At 34.1% G+C, this 19402-nt stretch overlaps 1 protein-coding gene and 1 long non-coding RNA gene across 9 annotated transcripts in view; one reads left to right on the top strand and one right to left on the bottom strand.

Moving 5' to 3' along the window:
• Positions 1–19402, bottom strand: part of LOC132908990 (acetylcholine receptor subunit alpha-like) — a 389316-nt gene that overhangs the window by 73026 nt on the left and 296888 nt on the right. For all 8 annotated transcript variants that reach the window (XM_060963531.1, XM_060963532.1, XM_060963534.1 and 5 more), the window contains one exon: positions 10746–10882. In XM_060963531.1, the coding sequence (XP_060819514.1) occupies positions 10746–10882 (137 nt within the window). The remainder of the gene's footprint in view (positions 1–10745; positions 10883–19402) is intronic.
• Positions 1787–4737, top strand: LOC132909050 (uncharacterized). The gene is made up of 3 exons (XR_009658482.1): positions 1787–1824; positions 2604–3004; positions 3814–4737. It is a non-coding gene; the product is annotated as an uncharacterized LOC132909050 (long non-coding RNA).

The following is a 19402-nucleotide window of genomic DNA, read 5'->3' as shown; positions in this document are numbered from 1 at the left end:
TTCAAATTATTTTTCCATGAAGAAGAACAAGTGGTTTAATTATGTAGAAAGATTTGCGCTTTAGATTTTTGAATGGCGACGAAACAATTATTCCTATTCACTGTAACATAAATCCAAATGATGTAAGTGTGATCACAATGTGTTTGATAAAAACGTTAATACAACGTTAATAAAAAAGACATCAATAAAAGCGAATTAAATCTCACAGTAGTAGTTTCAGGTTTGAAAGTTGAAGGTCTACATTTAGTCCTCAACTCTTTGGTTATTTGCACTACAGCTTTAACAGTTCCACAGAAATGTGGTCAGTAAACATTACAAACTTATTAATATAAAGAATGGAAATTTTGAAATAATATTGCTCGCTGGCTATATATAATGAAGGAAATATCTCTGTACGCATAAATGAACGCGTAACAAATTGTAAAATGAAATTCATTACAATAAATGAAATATGTATATTTCGTTTGATTTTAGAGACAGCCTTTAAAAGCCTTCGTGTAAAATGCTGTCTGCGAAAGCCGTGTATTTTTTGAAAACTTTGGCAACGTGATCGTCGACACACTCGTTTCGAATTAATATCGCCGATGCACGTTATAAACGTTTCGTTCGAATAGCGTGTCTACCTGTTCAGAATAAGGTGGGCCGCACGGTCCATTTGTGTGATAACCCAGATCCGAAAACAAAAACCTTTTGTTTGGCGGTTGAATATCGCGATGACGCACTTTGATAATCAGGAAGACTTTCGACAACTCGCATTCCGATAAGGTGCAAGGAAAATGAAACCGGCGCAACGAATGAAAACGGGCCACTCCTTTCGTCATTTTTTCTACATCCAAACATATATACATATGTATAGTTTTCGCCACTTTAACCTAACCTCAATCAGCAATTTTAGTTCTATGCTGAAAAGCTATAAAAGAAAGTACGAGAAGCAAACGAAACGCGTGTTAAAATCCTTTTCTTTTCTAATGTACACGCGATTATGATTATTATTATTACCTGTTATTATGATTGTTATTATTATCTATTGCATTTTACGATTCTTTTGATTGTAAGGGAAAATATTTGAAACGGTTGTGATATGAGAGTTTGAGCATCTTTCGCACAATTTTTCGATAGAAGCTGCTTTAAACATATTACATTACAAATTAGCAGGTGATCAATTAAAAACGCGATGAATTATGTTATAAGTTTTGTTACGAAACACACATTATCTGTGGTTTATATATCGCTGCTATTTTTCATTTGTAAATATCTGTACAATGACTGTAAAGTACAAATACAGTTGCATTTTATATATGACATATAGCGTTGATGTTTTTCCTTTGTAAATATTGTGCAATTATTGTAATTGCAATTATTGTACAAATATAGTTGTGTTTCATCTGTGATATATATTGTTGTTATTTTTTATTTGTACAATGTACAACGTATTGTAATTATTGAGATATGTATAATTTTATGTGCTACATTAGGTTAGATGCGCAGTTGGAATATCAGTGTGTAGAAACATGTGTGTGCGCGGCGTCTCGAAAACAAAGGAATGTAAACTGTTCAGTCGGTTCAGTCGGGTATGGAAGAAAGTGCTGAGACGCGTACAAGTGTGTATCGATGAATATCTTTGGGATCATTTATCAAATAAATATATAACTATTCTAATATAAATCCCAAGTGTAAATTTAGTGTTCATATACCATTATTTCGGTTATTAAGATCCGAAATTCTCAACAGTAATGTATAAATATACTGCAACTTAAGTATATGAATTCAATAGTTCCTCTTTTCTACTAGGTTGCTAAATTATACCGATAAATACGAACAATTGTAATTTTTAAAAGTTCTGTATATTTTGTATTTCACATTGTATACAAGTGTTTCTTTTATTTGGATGAATTTTACAATCAATTGTCATTAAGAATTATAAATAAATTTTTCTAGCGTAGTACAATGTCGTGATATAAAAATGTGAAGTAGCTTTGTATCGTTTAGGACATTTCACGTTGAAAAGACGATCTCTGAACACAAGGCATATAATTCCTTTTAAAATTTTTATAAATAATTCTGAATTACATTCTATTGTAATTTTCGTATTGGTAAAAACAATGTACGATTTATTACCTATTGTTAGCAGCATTCGATAAATGGCAGAAGTAGAGATGAATTACGACTTGTTCAACCCATATTTAATATATTCAGCGTACAACTGAATAATCGATCTCGTCCAGAGACACAGCATTTTTCCGTGACGGAATCTCATCATCATTTGCCTGATGGATGGCTTAAAGTCGTAGAAAGCAGCGGCAAATATTTAACTCGAACCATTTGTATTTTGTTTTAAACAAACTTTAAGTTTCACTAGAATATTTCGATTATTTGTTAGAACACCCAATAAACTGATAAATTAAATTGTTAACCGCTGTTTGCGTGGCACAAATATTCTCACGAAATAATCTAAAGCTCCACCTAACGCCCTCTGTATATTTTTCCCTTTTTCACTAGCGAGATTGCCAAAAATCGCATTTATAATTTCCAAACGTTTCTCAGGATCGCGCATGTTTATATTTAAACTGATAAAATCGTATGCAGAACGCGGCACTTTTCAGTGGTTACGTTGAATCTTGGAAAATATTATGGTATACGAGACAATCGGAGTTGAGTCGTTTCGTGTTATCGCTAGGAACAGCGGCTGCATGAGAAGTAGAAAGATCAGAGTTAAATCAGACTGCGTAAAGTCCCTCGGTTTGATCACTCGACACGAGAACATCGCGCCATTAAATTGGAATCGCGAACAGATACCTACATATATCCGGCATGTGACACAAAATTTTGATGATAAGAAAGACGAGGCGGTGCGGAGGAAACGACGTAGAAGGCGAAACGACGAATAGCGGGAAATCGAAAGGGGGACAACTCGGCCATAAATTCCACGCTGTAGAGGCAAATCACTGGCGTGGCAATAAAACGCACGTGTATAGTTCCCTCTATACTAATTCCAGTAACAGAAGTAAGTCTTACGATTTATGCAGTTTACATTGCATTGTTGTACATTGTAATGGAAATTTACAACGTAATTTTATGTCACGCTATATATGGCAGAATGTACTGTATAGACTGGACTTTTATGGAAATTTATATTTTTGCCGATATAATTAAGAAACTTAAGCCTTCCTAAAGGTAGAAAATTGTTCTACTTATCAGGTATTACAGAAAATACTATGTTCTCGATATTTTATATATTTCTTCATGTTACGTGCATGTTTTGCAATTTTGTGAAGAATCCATAAAAAATCGCAGTCTTGTAATTTAAGTCCATAGGAAATATTCTTCGATTTTCGGATACAATTATTGTTTTCGGTGTTTCATACGAAGAGATACATAATGCGTATCTCTGTTCATTTTCTGATAGTATTTAAAAATGTTTTTTAACGGAGAGATGTACTTGCAGGAACGATGATGCGTTGTAAAAAGTTTTTAATTCTTAGTTTATACCCGCTGATTTAATCTCCTTATTTAAAGAGTTACTGGAAAGTTGTAAAATAAAAGCATTTTTATTTTCTTCCTAACAAATTCCCTTTTATCTCTCCACTTATTAAAATAATCCCTCCCTTCATTAAAGTACGCTAAAGGTTAAATATTAGAGAAATAAGTCTATTATATCCACTTTCGTAAATTCAAAAATATCTTCTTTGCATTTTATGAACACTGAAGACATCAATTCAGGCAAAATAGCGTCGTAGTACAGGGCTAACAAAATTTCAAAATACTTTATACGTATAACACGTACAAAATGAATATAATGTTTCCTGTGATCAGTGTTCACAAACTATAGTGAGCCACTGTGTATTTATGTAACATTCTTCTTTTTATTTATATCCATAGAATACACCAAAAATGTTGGTTGGAAAAGCGTGAAACACATACAGCGGTATATTTCAATGATTATCATGGTACACAATGGAATACATTGTGACACTCGTTATATGCACATTTTGGACTGCAAAATTTCAAAACCACGAGGCGTAGATTCAAAAATGAAACCTTAGAGTCTACAGAGTTGAAAGATAATGGGATATTAAGCAACGAGGAAAGTCATTACCAATTCTCTAGAACATTCAGGTATTTAATCTGTTTTCGCTCTGGGATTGCCTGATCAGGCTGTGAGAAGAGTTTTATACGAAAATCCTAATTTCCATCCGCTGTGGAGAAACTCAGCGAACGTGATGTGCTTCCAAGATTCTGTAAGATGTATCGATAGTAAGCAGTAAATCACATAGTTTTTAGAACAACGTGTCGAGGCAGTGAATCGATGGGGAAACAAAATCTTCAACGTTGTTCTTATTAATCGTGTAAAAATATTCGAACAATGTGTGTGTTGTTTTCTTCAGTGCCAAATTCAAGAGGTCATTGTGCCGGATTTTATGTGGTTCGAACGAATACACATAATCCTTTACGTCATTTTCTCAATCGTAATTTAGTTAATCGAAAAAATAGAAAATTCAGGATATCAAAATTGTGGAAGTAATTACTTCAAGAAAAACTCTACATCTTTTTCTTTTGTATATCCGTGAGCTGGAGACTGCTGTTACGAAGAGAATAGAATTTAGAGAAAAAAATTCAAAATAAGGGGAGGTTCATATTATTGTGTCTTTGAATATAAATTTTGTTTTGGGCTACAAGGTCTAGAAACAAAGGAGCTGTAAGTAGAGTTCTACTGCTGTTTCTTGTAGCCCTCAGCTAGAGGTAATGTCCTTTGCTATAAACATATGAACAATGAAAATATATTCCTATTGTATTGTAACACTGAGAGAGTGAAAGAGATTTCTATTGCTGTTTCTTGTAGCTCTTAGCTAGAGCTAATGTTCTTTGCTATAAACATATGAACAATGAAAATATATTCCTATTGTATTGTAACACTGAGAGAGTGAAAGAGATTTCTGTTGCTGTTTCTTGTAGCCCCCAACTAGAGCTAATTTCCTTTGCTATAAACATATGAACAATGAAAATATATTCCTATTGTATTGTAACACTGAGAGAGTGAAAGAGATTTCTGTTGCTGTTTCTTGTAGCCCTCAGCTAGAGCTACACACCAAGGTTAACTGTTTGCTAATGTTCTTTGCTATAAATATATAAAAGTGCTCCCTATCCTTCTTCTATTGTATTGTAACACTGAAAGAGTGAGGATCTGGATCAGCATACACTATACCTGTACTTATACATATACTTATTTCAATATATTTTTCTATTAAAAAATCATCCACTCGTTCCTCTATCAGTCAACCTGAACAGAAATGTTTATACGCAACGTAATTTGTAACATACGTATTCGCGATGAATATCATTATACGTTATAAATACAGGGTGTTTCAGTTTGATCCCACCAAACAGTGTCAGCATATTCTACGAATAATTAAAAATAAGGGAAAGATATTACATAAACATGGAGTCATAAACGCCTCAGTACGAAGTTATAACAAAAATACCAAGATTATAAATTAATGTAATAGTAAACACAAACAAGAAACCAGTTATCTATAATCTTGTTATCTTTGTCATAACTCCGTAACAAAGCATTTACGACTGTATGTTTAGTAACAACATTTTATTCTTTTCTCTCTTAATCATAAAATATGCTGACACTGTTTGGCAGGGTAAAAATGAAACGCCCTGTATAATATATAATGAAACATCGTTTATACATATTCATTGTTTTCTATATTTTTGTGCTATGCTCTTTCTATGCTTCTGAATGTTTGTTCAACAATGCTGATGCCACTCCACGTCGACCAGTCTGTTTTTCGCTCTTAGTTTGATCTAATCCCACGGAGCTTGGGCTTGTCGTAAACGTTAAGACCGGTCTACGTAGGTACGTGAAGACTTCTTGACCTTTCGTAACCCCTTCTATGACCTCTTCTGTAACCCCTTTTGTGACAGATGTCATCCCCATGTACTTCATAGTGGTCAGGGGTTGTAAGACCTAAACGTGAAAGTTTCAAAGCAAAGGGTTTGCTAGTCATGTCCTTACTTTGCCAACATCAACTCCCAATACAGTTACATGAAAATAAAAAAATGTAAGAGGCAACCTTGAATGCAACATTACTCGCGATATTCGATTACATATAGAATTCGAGCAATCATTGGAACCACGGCGCCAGCTGTCCATGCTCAATTCTACAATAAACCCAATCTTCCTAATTTGGCATATATCTCAAATACGTCAATCTTGACCTTCGCCCACGGGATGTTACCCGAACGAGCACTTCAGGTTCGTGATATCTCTGTAACTAAAGACACTGCAGCATTGGAAGCACTGCCAAATGTATGGTAATTCCTGGCTTTCGAGGCTCCAATTACGAAGATCATGTGTCCTTTGCCAGCACTTTCGAAAGACAGTGGATTTTACTCATCTGTATCATAAACCCACCAGATTATTTTCGTATGGTGTGTATTTTAGTTTGCTTCAATGTTTGAATGCATTGTATAAAAGAACTATTCAATTTGTTATTTTCTCTTGAATCTTGTTATTTGAAACGTAGATGTGAATAATATGTATATATTAATATTATAATAATTTATTATTTTTTTATATTAATATAATAATTTAATATAATATATAATATATATTAAACATTATAAATATTATCCTTATATATAACATAATATAATTCCTCATATATGAATATAATATAATAAACATTATCCTTTTAATGTAACATGATTAATTGAAGTTTATATGGATGAAACAAGAATTAGATTAAATAGGAAAAACTGGATTCCTTTTTTCAGTTGAAACGTAGATGTGAATAATATATATATATATTAATATTATAATAATTTATTAATTTTTTTATATTGATATAATAATTTAATATAATATATAATATATATTAAACATTATAAATATTATCCTTATATATAACATAATATAATTCCTCATATATGAATATAATATAATAAACATTATCCTTTTAATGTTATATGATTAATTGAAGTTTATATGGATGAAACAAGAATTAGATTAAATAGGAAAAACTGGATTCCTTTTTTCAGTTATTACATGTAGAATGTTTTGCAATTGGATATGAAATTATATTAATATATAATAATATATTATATATTATATAATAATGAAATTGTTTCAAAACCTGTACCGGTGATTTCTAACTTTATTAATTTTTGAAAATCTGTAATCTAAAACTTAGGAATAAGGAAATAACAATGTATTGGAAAATAATATTTTCGAAGCTTCGTATCGAAATGATAAAGAATAATACAAATAAATTCGACGATAAAACAAATGAAGATTATAGAAGAATCGATTTGTTTCGAGACAGATTGAGAAAAATTAATTTCGTAACTTTGTAGATTGCAAAATTATTAATCGTTTCCTTTGACTTTAAGTAGCTGATTAAAATTTTGTCAGAACATTGAATTATTATCCCAAGAATTTCCTCAGCTGAGAAACAAATATCTTAAATCCAACGTTTGGGAGAAATTGGCAACAGCTTAGAAGTAAAAATCTGCAAATATAGTACGCCAGTAGATGTTATGCGCTCGAATCTTCGTATGTATGCTTCCGGCAAATTCAATTTGGGATCGAGTAGCAAGTCAAGAATATACATTACTTGTTTCTCCTTCTCGGTAATTCAAGACGTTTCGTGTATACATGGAATATGTAGAGATGTTTGCTTCTGTACACGAAGATGAACGACAGTTACCAGAAAAGTGGGAAAAAGGGTGAAATATGTCGACAGCGAGACATTTCATAGACTGCAAGATTCTCTAAGATATTCGATGTCAAATATTCGAAAACCTCTCTAAACCGACAATGACATTATATAGATCCTTCTTCAAATTGAATAAAAACATCAGGTAATTTTAATAATATACAAATCATTTTTATCTGATTTAATTCTTCTCTTACTTTTTCTTTTTATTTATTTTATTTTGGTTTTTTACAATTTGTCCTTATGGACATTTGGTAGTGTTATATTTTATTGGTGAAAAAAAAATAAAATAAAAATAAATATAGCATGTGGGTGGCTACCCCCAGCGGGGTGCCAGCTTCGTTTTTTCTAAGTTATATCTTTTATGTCTCTTACTTTTTAACAGAACATATATTTACATACATCCTTTTTCAAATTAAATAAAAACATTAGGTAATTTTAGTAGTAAATAAATCATTTTTATTTGTTTTCATTTTTTCTCTTACTTTTGAAGAGAATATTCTTTCACTCAACTGCTTAATTTTTGCAATATTTAGTTATTATTATTTTGTCGTTATTTTTTAATCAAGCTATTGGGTATTGTTCGATTAGTTGTTGTTTTAATTTCTACATATTGTGTTATATACATAATACATAAATATTTATTTTACCGCGTATATGCCTATATGTTGCGTTATCTATGTAAATAGAAGCATCTAAATATATTTTATCTTTTATGTCGAATATTACCACTTGTAAAAAAGGAAACACTCTACATGATCTGTTAAGTCTTCTCGTAATATGTTTCTAGTAATAAATTAATTTGAATTGACGAAATTAAGCTTCAAATATTTACAAAGAGATAATTGTATAGGGAGCGTGTTGAAGTGGTCGCCACTTCTAAGAAAACTCCATTGTATGAAACGAAAATACAGTATAATAAGAAAACTGTAGATAGAATTTTAAGAAACCTGTTCTCAAACGATCTTTTCCTTCGACACTCGATAATACAATGAAATTTTGCACAGTCTCACGGATTGAACACAATATGCCGCCACAAGTATCTGCGAGTCTTCAGGCTGACCAAAACGGATCAAAACCACTCGAGTGCCACTAAACACAAGATCCCAAGTATATCGCATCTTAGGTAAGTTGAAGTGTTCTCCAGTGTCTTAAGGAAATTACAGTAATTATAATCGCAATAATTTCCCTATTCCAGGCGCGTTTCGCTTTCAAAATTCGCTCTCAAAAATCTGCTAACAGAACTCCAGATCCACCGATAACGACAAATCGTACGACACAGGAATAGAGGCAGAGCGTGTCAAGCAATGTCTTGGACAACGCAATTCAAATTCAGAAGTCAGAAGGTTAAAATGCGAGTTTAGAATACTTGTTAATCGTTCACTACGCATCTGTTACGTTGGCTGTGTTACTGTTACGAGTAGATTGCAGATGTTCACGCAAAGTCAAGCTTTTATCAACACGACTGAGGCCGCGATTATACAGAAGCGCGATGAAAAATAAATCAAATTTATAGATTCACATGGAACAGGCCATGCAATTGAGTCGCTCGTCTCTATGAATCTATGGGTTAGATTTATTTTCCGTCGCTCTGCCGCCTGTCGTTTACCGCTCAATGCTTATCGGATTTCTGTGTTATCACGACACAAGCAAATAGAATCCGAGCAAAGACTCGTGTTATTGTCGAAAAATATTATAATTTTACTAGGTTTTTTCGTATTCGATTTTCGCGAACGTGGGAAATGGGAAATTCGAAGGGACAACGAACCACACGTCGCATATAATCAGAGTGTACAGTATTTGTTATAATATTCTCTTAGAGTTGCGTTTCTTCAGTTATGTTCATAAAGATATAAAAATCCGCAATCTAATTATAGCGACTATTTTAATTTAATTACAACTCTGCGCAATTTTGCAGTTTCCTTCCAATTCTTTGTTCCGTTGTCTGTTCCAATGTTCAAAAAAAGCATAAACGATCACGGTATAGTTGTTAAATTTCTATACGTCAGTGCGCTCAGATCTCATCTGAAATACGCTTTAGAAGTATGAAAACCACTATACAAGCAATACGATTCTCTTATGCAAGCAGTTTAAACGCAAATCCCTGAGGTCCGCAGCGTTCAAACGTGGCATGTTTATGGCTATTGACAACCATAATTATGCGCCCGTTCTTCGCGCTCTTGATATGCCACCGCTTGTGAATTTGCAAATCGAAGGAAGATATGTGGCGTTAGCTTTCTAAAAAAAAATATCTTAAGCGGCGATATCGATCGTTTACCATCACAGGGTCCATTTTCCAAGTACCTTCCAAAAACACCAGCAGAAATAATATCTTTTACGTTAAGAACATACGTTCGAGATGCGTTTTTTTTTGGAACTATTGTTCCTATTCTTAATTATGCTAATTACTATGCTGACCGGCTTGCCTTTTCGTTGCAGATACCGCTTCGTTTAAATCTATAAAATTGTGGTGTACACGGCGGTTTGACGTTGCTTTGTGCTTCTTTAAACTCTGTTTATTTAATATTCATAGAGGTACGCGTATAATTGGGCTACGGGCCATTGACAAATGAGACGAAATTACGTTATGTCTGTGAGCCACAAGCTGACTTTCGCGAATAATATCAGAAAAGGTAAAGCGAAACGCGGCGATCGAACGCAGCGAGATTTACGCGTGCGTGAAATTCAATGGGAAAAATTGAATCGCTACAATAAACTAAATTTGATTTACAGGTTCGCGGAAGCGAGGAAAACTTCGATTCCCAGCGTATTTATCTCTGGGAACGAATAAATATTTTTTGTAGGAAGGTAAAGTTTGCAGCTTGTCTGCAAACCACTTGACGTTTCTACTTGGATGCAACCGCAAATACGCGACGAACTCGGTGAACGTGTTTCCGGGCAAATGCGAAACTTGCGCCGCTCGAAGATCATATTGGAACCTTTATACAGTGCGATATACCGGAGAAGTCTGCGCTAAGAGACGACTATTTGAATTATTCGGAATATGTTTCGAGCACTTACCTTATCGAGACGAGTATCATGGCGAATATCAGGTACTTTCCAAGCAGCGGCACGACCAGCGACGTAGGTGGAATGATCTCGACGACCAGCAGGAAAAACACGTGAAGGCTGATGAGAATGGAAATGGAGAGCGTGACCTGTAATGATAATTTATTCTATTAAAACTGAATTTTGCCATCGATGAAATATCGAAGATCATGCGTTTAAGTAAGACAATGTGAAATGGCAGTATTATCAGGCAGTATTATCTGTAAGTATGAAACCGGAATTTGCGTATAGATGGTCCTAGCTGATAATGTAGTTATCACTAAACTGCGTCATTGATGCCAAAAGTCTTTATTGACATCTCACAAACATTTTCGACTTACAACAATACAAGTTTCATACAACAGCATAGTTTGTAATAGCGTTGAACATGTTGAATTTTGTGCCTGGAAACTATGATTTGCGGACAGCATTGATTTTCTGTTACCATTTGAAGAAAACTGCTGCGGAATCGCATCGAATGCTTGTCGAAGCTTACGGTGAGCATGCTCTTGGTAAATCACAGTGCTTTGAGTGGTTTAAAAAATTCAGAAGTGGCAATTTTGACGCGAGGAACGAAGGACGTGGAAGACCACCGAAAAAGTTTCAAGACAGCGAATTGCAAGCATCGTTGGATGAGGATGACGCTCAAACGCAACAACAACTCGCTGATCGATTAAACGTGACACGAGAAGCTGTCTCCATACGTTTGAAAGCCATGGGAAAGATCCAGAAGGTGGGAAAATGGGTTCCACATGAACCGAATGAAAGACAGCAGGAAAACCGAAAAACCACTTGCGAAATGCTGCTCGCCAGATACAGAAGAAAGTCATTTCTCCACCGAATTGTGACTGGCGATGAAAAGTGGATATATTTTGAGAATCCTAAGCGTAAAAGATCATGGGTAGCTCCAGGCGAACCACCGACATCGACTACAAGACCAAATCGCTGTGGACGAAAGACAATGCTCTGTGTTTGGTGGGATCAGAAGGGTGTGATCTATTATGAGCGATCTATTATGAGTAACGAAAAAACAAAATTGGAACACGCGAGCCGCGACTCGAAAAGCTAATCAAAAACAACCCGTGATTCAAAACATTTTAACACGTTATACACGTAATTGTGTATTTGTCAGGAACTTGTAGAATAGAATGTTTCGCGCGCATGAAGAATATCTTAAATAATTAACGTCTTATTCATTGGTTTCTTAATTTTATTATTTTTAAATATATGTAAACTCCCTAGAGCTTCGTGGGATAGGGATTCTTTTTGTTTTACGGGTAGCACAACTTTTTCTAACGGTCAGAGCGACCCTCTTAGAGTTCTACGGTCAACCATTTTTGAGAGACACTCTTTTCCCAAACGGACGGACAGAGAGCAACATCAGAGACAGACAAGAGCACAGAATAACCATTTAAAATTTTGAAGATTGGCAAAGAAAGATCGGTAGCTCAGGACGTTGAAAATCGATTCTCGATTTTCAGGTAAACATTGTATAGAACTTGTTATTTCGCGTCTATGTAAATTATTGTTATTTATTGTTATAGACGGATATCAATTGTTGTTTATTTTGTATTTTATCTAGTTATTTTCACAATAAACTCGATTTTCAGACTTTAGAATCGATCACCTGAATTACCCCAAGATTTACAATATTACATATATGTATATAGAATATATGAATTATAATCAAGTATAAAATGATATAAAATGTAAAAGATGTAGTATCGTGTACAGATTGCCTAAGAAATATCGGGTGAACTATAAACGATGTTGCAAGAGAGCCTAAGCGACTTCAATGGACCAAGCGGCCCATCCATCGTCGTCGGTCCTTTAGTCGAATAGTTACGCGGAAGAAGATCTACGTGATCATGATACGTAACCACGTACGTGGTAGGGGTAAACACAAAGGGATACTTAAGGGAGAAAGACGAATTAATCAACAGTCGTTAACCGAGATTCGAGTTGTGAGGAGCCATTAGTTGAGAGTCGAGTTGTTGGGAGTCTAGAGTTGAGTCGAGAGAGAGAGTTGCCGAGTTGTTGTGAGTTGTAAACTATTAGTTGTGAGTTGTGAATTATCCATTTAGTTGTCTTAGTTATAGCACATTGCTGTATTTAATTCACGTTAAATAACCATCGTTTCCATTGTAAATAAATCCATCTATGAATAAACTTATCATATAGGATAGAAATGAGTGGAAATCCTAATTTCTAATATTTCTGAATAAATAAATCCTATAAATATGCTATCAAAATATATAGAATACAATAAGACAGCAATAAGTATAAGACGAGATAAGTATAAGCAATATTTTATTTGCATATAAATTATGTACATAATAAAGCAGAGTTAGATAAATTTGATAATTATAACTTCCTTAGAAAGAATATATTATTTTTCTTCTTGTGAAGCAATAATTTATTTGCATATAAATTATGTACATAATGAAGCAGAGTTAGATAAATTTGATAATTATAATTTCTACATTTCGAACTGAATGATATTCAAAATAATTAATAAATGTATAATAATTCATTTAATTCGAAGCTGCCAAAATGTACCGTCGTCAATTTACCAAATTTCTACAAAAAATTTCAAACTGTTCGTTCTGACTAGCGTAGTAATTACAGCGATAATTAAACGTTAAGAAAATATAAATTTAATTTCAGATTGGCAATTCGATAAAGTTGATCTTTGGCAAAATGTTTCCGAATCTTCGATCCAGATAACTGTGTGCTTTGGTTACGGAAAGTAGAATGTCTTAGATAGTTATCTTGCTGCGACACGTTCCGCCGTTATTAATCCCGAGTTTCCGAGTTACGTTTCCGGCCACGAACAACAGGATCTATCGAGTTTATAGTACGTTAGCACACAGACTGCCTTCCACGGTACAATTGGGTCAATATTGTTCTATATTGATAGTTGACACACCTTCCGAACTCACGGTAAATTGGATCTTGTCTAATATCGAGAATAAAGAGAACACTATCACCACGACCATGCTCAACTTCGAACGTATGACGCATTCGTGAAACGATCTTGTAATTTGATTTTCCAGCAAGCTACGCTCCTTATTTGACGTCACGAAATAATTGAAGCATTCAGCAGGAAACGGATAAACCGAGATGCTGGATTTCTTCTCCTTCCCTAGTACGTTTCCCTACGACTTCTAATTTAAGCACATCCTTCTATGAAAGTGTAAATTATGTGGATAATAAAGAAGGGTTAGATAAATTTGATAGTTACAATTTCCTTATAAAGAATATATTATTTTTCTTTTTGTAAAGCAATAATTTATTTGCATATAAATTATGTACATAATAAAGCAGAGTTAGATAAATTTGATAATTATAATTTCCTTAGGAAGAATATATTATTTTTCTTGTAAAGCAATATTTTGCTTGCATATAAATTATGTACATAATAAAGCAGAGTTAGATAAATTTGATAATTATAATTTTCTTAGGAAGAATATATTATTTTTCTTCTTGTGAAGCAATAATTTATTTGCATATAAATTATGTACATAGTAAAGCAGAGTTAGATAAATTTGATAATTATAATTTCCTTAGGAAGAATATATTATTTTTCTTGTAAAACAATATTTTGTTTGCATATATATTATGTACATAATAAAGCAGATAAGTTAGATAAATTTAATAATTATAATTTCCCTAGAAAGAATATATTATTTTTCTTCTTGTGAAGCAATAATTTATTTGCATATAAATTATGTACATAATAAAACAGAGTTAGATAAATTTAATAATTATAATTTTCTTAGAAAGAATATATTATTTTTCTTCTTGTAAAGCAATAATTTATTTGCACATAAATTACGTATTTAATAAAGCAGGATTAGATTAATTTAATAGTTAGAATTTTGTTATGATGAATATCTTATTTTAAATTATATAAAAGAATATCTTATTTGTACATAAATTACGCAGATAATAAATTAATAAGAACAAACAAGTTTGTTAGTTACAATTTTGTCATGATGAATATCTTATTCTAAATTATCTAAAAAAATATCTTACTTGTACATAAATTACGTAGATAACAAACGAAGAGGAACAAACAAGTTTGTTAGTTACAATTTTATATTTACAAGGAATATTCTATTTTATAACATAAAAGAATAGCGTCATTTCTATTTCTAGTTGTTAATTAAAGAATCTTGAATTATCACATTATATGTTTTGAGTAAAAAACTATAATCACATGAAAATTAGTAAGTAATATTATTAAGAGAAATTTCTCAAACTTAATTATGTGCATGCTACAGATTGTAAATGCGAGCATAAATACATTAGCCTAAAAGTACTCTTTCTAATCATCGTATTATCACCGTTGATACATCCTGTCTCAAAGAATCATTCTGCGTTATGGTATCGTCGATTGGAGGTGCTGCAGGTGACGTGGTGGAGGACACAGTATCGAACGTCGACATATTTTGACGGAAATTCATCTTGGAAATGCTGGATATGTCGACCATCATCGATTACAAACTCTCTGTCATGGTTTTCGACTGGAAGTTGTCTTTGGTGTCCTGGTCAGAACTCAGCACGTACTTCTCCACGTTGTGAATAATTGATGAAAGGCAACGAACGCTCTGCACCAGATCGGGGAAGATCAATTCCTGATGCAGTATGTCGTCTACTGAAATTTTCTCTTTCTTCAAGTACAGAGGCTCGCTTATCTGCATTTTTATCATTTCTATTATATCTTGAGCGCGTCCTTTACATCTATTAAATGCCTTTCTTAGATCAATGCGTTCCTGCATTGTCTGACCATCGTCTATATTGTCCAATTTGCTTTGGGTTCCTTTAAATGCGATATATTCTTCTTCTAAGTCGTATAAAAGACTTCGAATGACGTTTATCGAGCCTTTTTCACCATAGATATCAAGTACCGTTTGAAACGATTCTAACTCTCTCTTGAACGCTTCTCCTTTCAGTTTCAAATCATTAATGAGGTATTTTCGATTAGCAGTCATGATTCAACGTGACATCAGTCTTTGACGCACAGTTGCTGTTTGTTGTGACGGGAATTGGGCCTGACCATGCAATTAACGAGCTTACCCAGTCGCTGCGAGATTGAAGTTATTGGGACTTGCTGCGCTGATGATTATGATGGAATCACGTGGCACTGTGTGTTTGTGAGTGTCACTGGTATACACACTTGTCTTCAAGGTTTAGTGCACATGTATCCGGCTCGAATACGATAACCCACACCAAGAATCAACCGATCCCCTACTTTGATTAAGATAATAGGGGTGGTTGAACGATTGTAACACTGACTTTAAATATACGCTTTATATTTCCAACAACTTTTAAGAACGCGAGTAGTACGCATAGAACTGTTTTCAGCGAAGATTTCTTAGCAAATCAGGGTGTCTTCTGCCTGAAGAGTTAGTAGTAAATGACAGATCTAAGAGTTAATAGCAGATGAAGTGTCTTCAACTGAACGATAGAGCTTCATCTGAAATATCATTGTTTACGCCCGAGGGCGAATTTTGTTTTTCGAAACGCGATGTTTCTGTGTGATATAATTTTATTAGCGCAGATATTCGCTTATAGCTTCGAAATACGATGCTATAAGGAAGGGACGCATTAAAGCGAGGAATCATTGTAACTAAATTGACGTCGAAATTACCAATATTCTCATATCCAAAGATTATAGTGTCGCGACGTGCAATCGCTATTAAATGCTACGTGATTATCAGGAGTAACGGTGTAACTAACAGTGCATTTTGCTCATGGGTGTGGCACGATATTGCTACAGGACTGATGGGCCCTGTCGCGATAACGGCGCTGTCTGTTTCGCGTTATCGCCAGCTAATCAGAGCTTATGACGATCGACAACATCATTCTCAAATAGATACGTGATATTTCATAAAATCTATTTTATATTAATCCAATTATTGGATTTTAATATGTCCACTTCGGAGTATAGAAATATAAATAAACGCAGGTTCACGTAAATCTAAAATACATTTTGGCAGCAAATAATTTTTAGGTGACTAAAATATATCATGACTTATCGATATTGTATTCTTGACGAATATCGTTGCTTTTCATATATATTTTTATGTACAAATGTTTTGGAGAAAAGAAAAATGATGCGCGTTCCGAACTAGCTAGAATCTTCCAATCGTTCATCGGTCGATTTTCTTTTACGAAACTATATGGAAGAAAAACTAATATTTTAGAAAAGCAGCCGCGAAGGATGACGTGGAATGAAGAATAGGAGCCGTGACGTTTATAGAAATATATTGTCTCGCGTTAGAAATAATATTGCTCGTATAATAAATCTCGTTATTTGTACCTTCACGTCATACCCATTTTTCAGCTAAACTCGATTCGACCAAGTTAGTTTCCTGAACACTAAACTTTCCAAGAAACAGACTCTAATTTTATTCCTAAACGGAGTGTATCTTTTCAAGAACGAAGTGGAGAAGATTTATCTTGTCTCGCTTTCTATTCCAAGTTCCTGTTTAATTTGCGATATACTTTCAATTGTTCAATCAATGTTAACAGAGATTATCGAGTGTAAAGTATTTTTGTATGAAGTATTGTTTCATTAAAATTTACACTTCATCAAAATCCTCTGAAATATCCTATGTCTAGAATCGTCGAGAACGTTCATAGACAGCAGCAATTTAGCTTTTGTTACGTCCCATGATCCTACCATAAGCTATATAATCCACTCCTCGATCGAAATGGCAATCATCTCTACAAATATATACTTTATTCGGACCCGCATAATCCTGAGGAATTTTCATAAAATTTAGCATTTCTTACCCCTTACGACGTTATATGGTTCATTGCTGGACGACCATCACCCATCATCGCTAGTCCTTATAAATCTCATCGTTACAGAATTTACTTCATTTGCTGTTAACTTTTAGATCTGAATTCAGTTGAGAATTCATGCGATCACCATAGGGTATTTAGGAGAATCGTTCGACGCTCCTCAGGATCATTTAGGCTAAAAGTCTTTCGACGACATCATTTGGCGCTCACGCGGTACGACCACTCGATCGATCATTCGCGACTGTCTATCTCTTTGCTCGCCATTCAGAACAAGTTGGTCAAGATTAATCCGACAAGCAACCGCTGGTGTGAAAATCACGTACCATTGTTGTGAACTTGGATCTTACAACTTTGAAGATGAAGAAATCCATGGAGCTGGAACACTACGTCAAATAGTATAATATTCTTTAAAGTTTCGTTTCACAGATATACCTTATTTATAATGCTAGCCAAGATTGTAATTTCAAATTAACGTTTGGTTGTTTCAATGAACATGTTTTTCTCTTGGTTACGAAGAAATAATATTAGGTGAATAGACCGTGATAGTTGTTGCTGGTGTAGATGTCGCTGCTGGGGGTATACTGCTCTATTTTTTCTAATTTAAATACGTGGAAGAAAATTCGAACTTCAGTCGCCGGGATTTGAACCCGGATTCCGAACGTTCCTAACTTAAGGCGCTAACCACTGTGCTGTCATCGTCTAACACTAGTTAATGTCGAGTGGTGGTATTTTACTGTCGAGTGCCGCCACAAATATAATGTATTTGTTGAGAATTGTGGATCTTAGTCGGCGAAATAAATATACAGCAACACTTACATTACACGTAGAAATGATAATAAAATAGTTTCATGTTCACTTGATATGTGATTTACAAGATATTCGTAGATATCCATCGCACGTGTCTCAGCATCTTCTCACCACCATGCGAACGGAACAGTTGCATTCTTCTATTCTATAAGACGCTGCATACTCCTCCACACACACTCATACTCATATATGCGTATCACTACTACGCGGCTAATCCGGTGTAGCACACAAAATTACAGTACTTTTATTAATTATTCGAGTCTAGCCATTATTTTTGCACTGATTCTTCGTTTCGTAAAACACGGTATTTTTCCGGAACTTGACTGCCGTATACTTTTTTTTTTTATTTTGTTTTTTTTTTTTACAATTTGTCCTGAAGGACATTTGGTAAAGTGTTATATCTTATTGATGAAAAAAAAATAAAATAAAAATAATTATAGCATGTGGGTGGCTACCCCCAGCGGGGTGCCAGCTTCGTTTTTTCCAAGTTATATCTTTTATGAGCCGTATACTTGCAATAGTTTTGTCTGCTACGTTGTTCTCGTAAATAGCTCATCAGTGTTTTCATAAAACTGTTCGTAATGTAGTTTCTACAGTTTCTAACAACGACCGGAGTAAGATACTGCTGCTGGTAATTAGATATTCGGAAATATTCTTAGAAGTTCGAAATGGATAGTTGTATAGTTTATATGAGACATTCCAAGCTACGTGAGTTTCAAGTTGATCACAGTGCAACAGATGTAGCAATGTACGTTCGTTCTGCATTTGGCGGACTGTGTTCTACTCGTCCTACTCGCCGTAATGATTTGCGCAGCTTCGTGCTGAGAATTTTAGTCTGAAGAGGAACGTTTAACGAAAGTTTCTAGCGCAGACCGAATTCGTCGAAGAAAATTCAGAATCACCTATCTGGAACATTGCGTTTAAACTTTGAATCTGCAGCTCGAATGTCGCAGGTAAGATATGCATTTCCGTGAAAACAGATTAAGTTCGAGGCGCAATCCGTGAAT

The sequence above is a fragment of the Bombus pascuorum genome, chromosome 7 (genome assembly GCF_905332965.1).
Source record: "Bombus pascuorum chromosome 7, iyBomPasc1.1, whole genome shotgun sequence".
In the NCBI taxonomy this organism is placed as follows: Eukaryota; Metazoa; Arthropoda; class Insecta; order Hymenoptera; family Apidae; genus Bombus; species Bombus pascuorum.
This window is presented reverse-complemented; position numbering and strand designations above follow the sequence as displayed.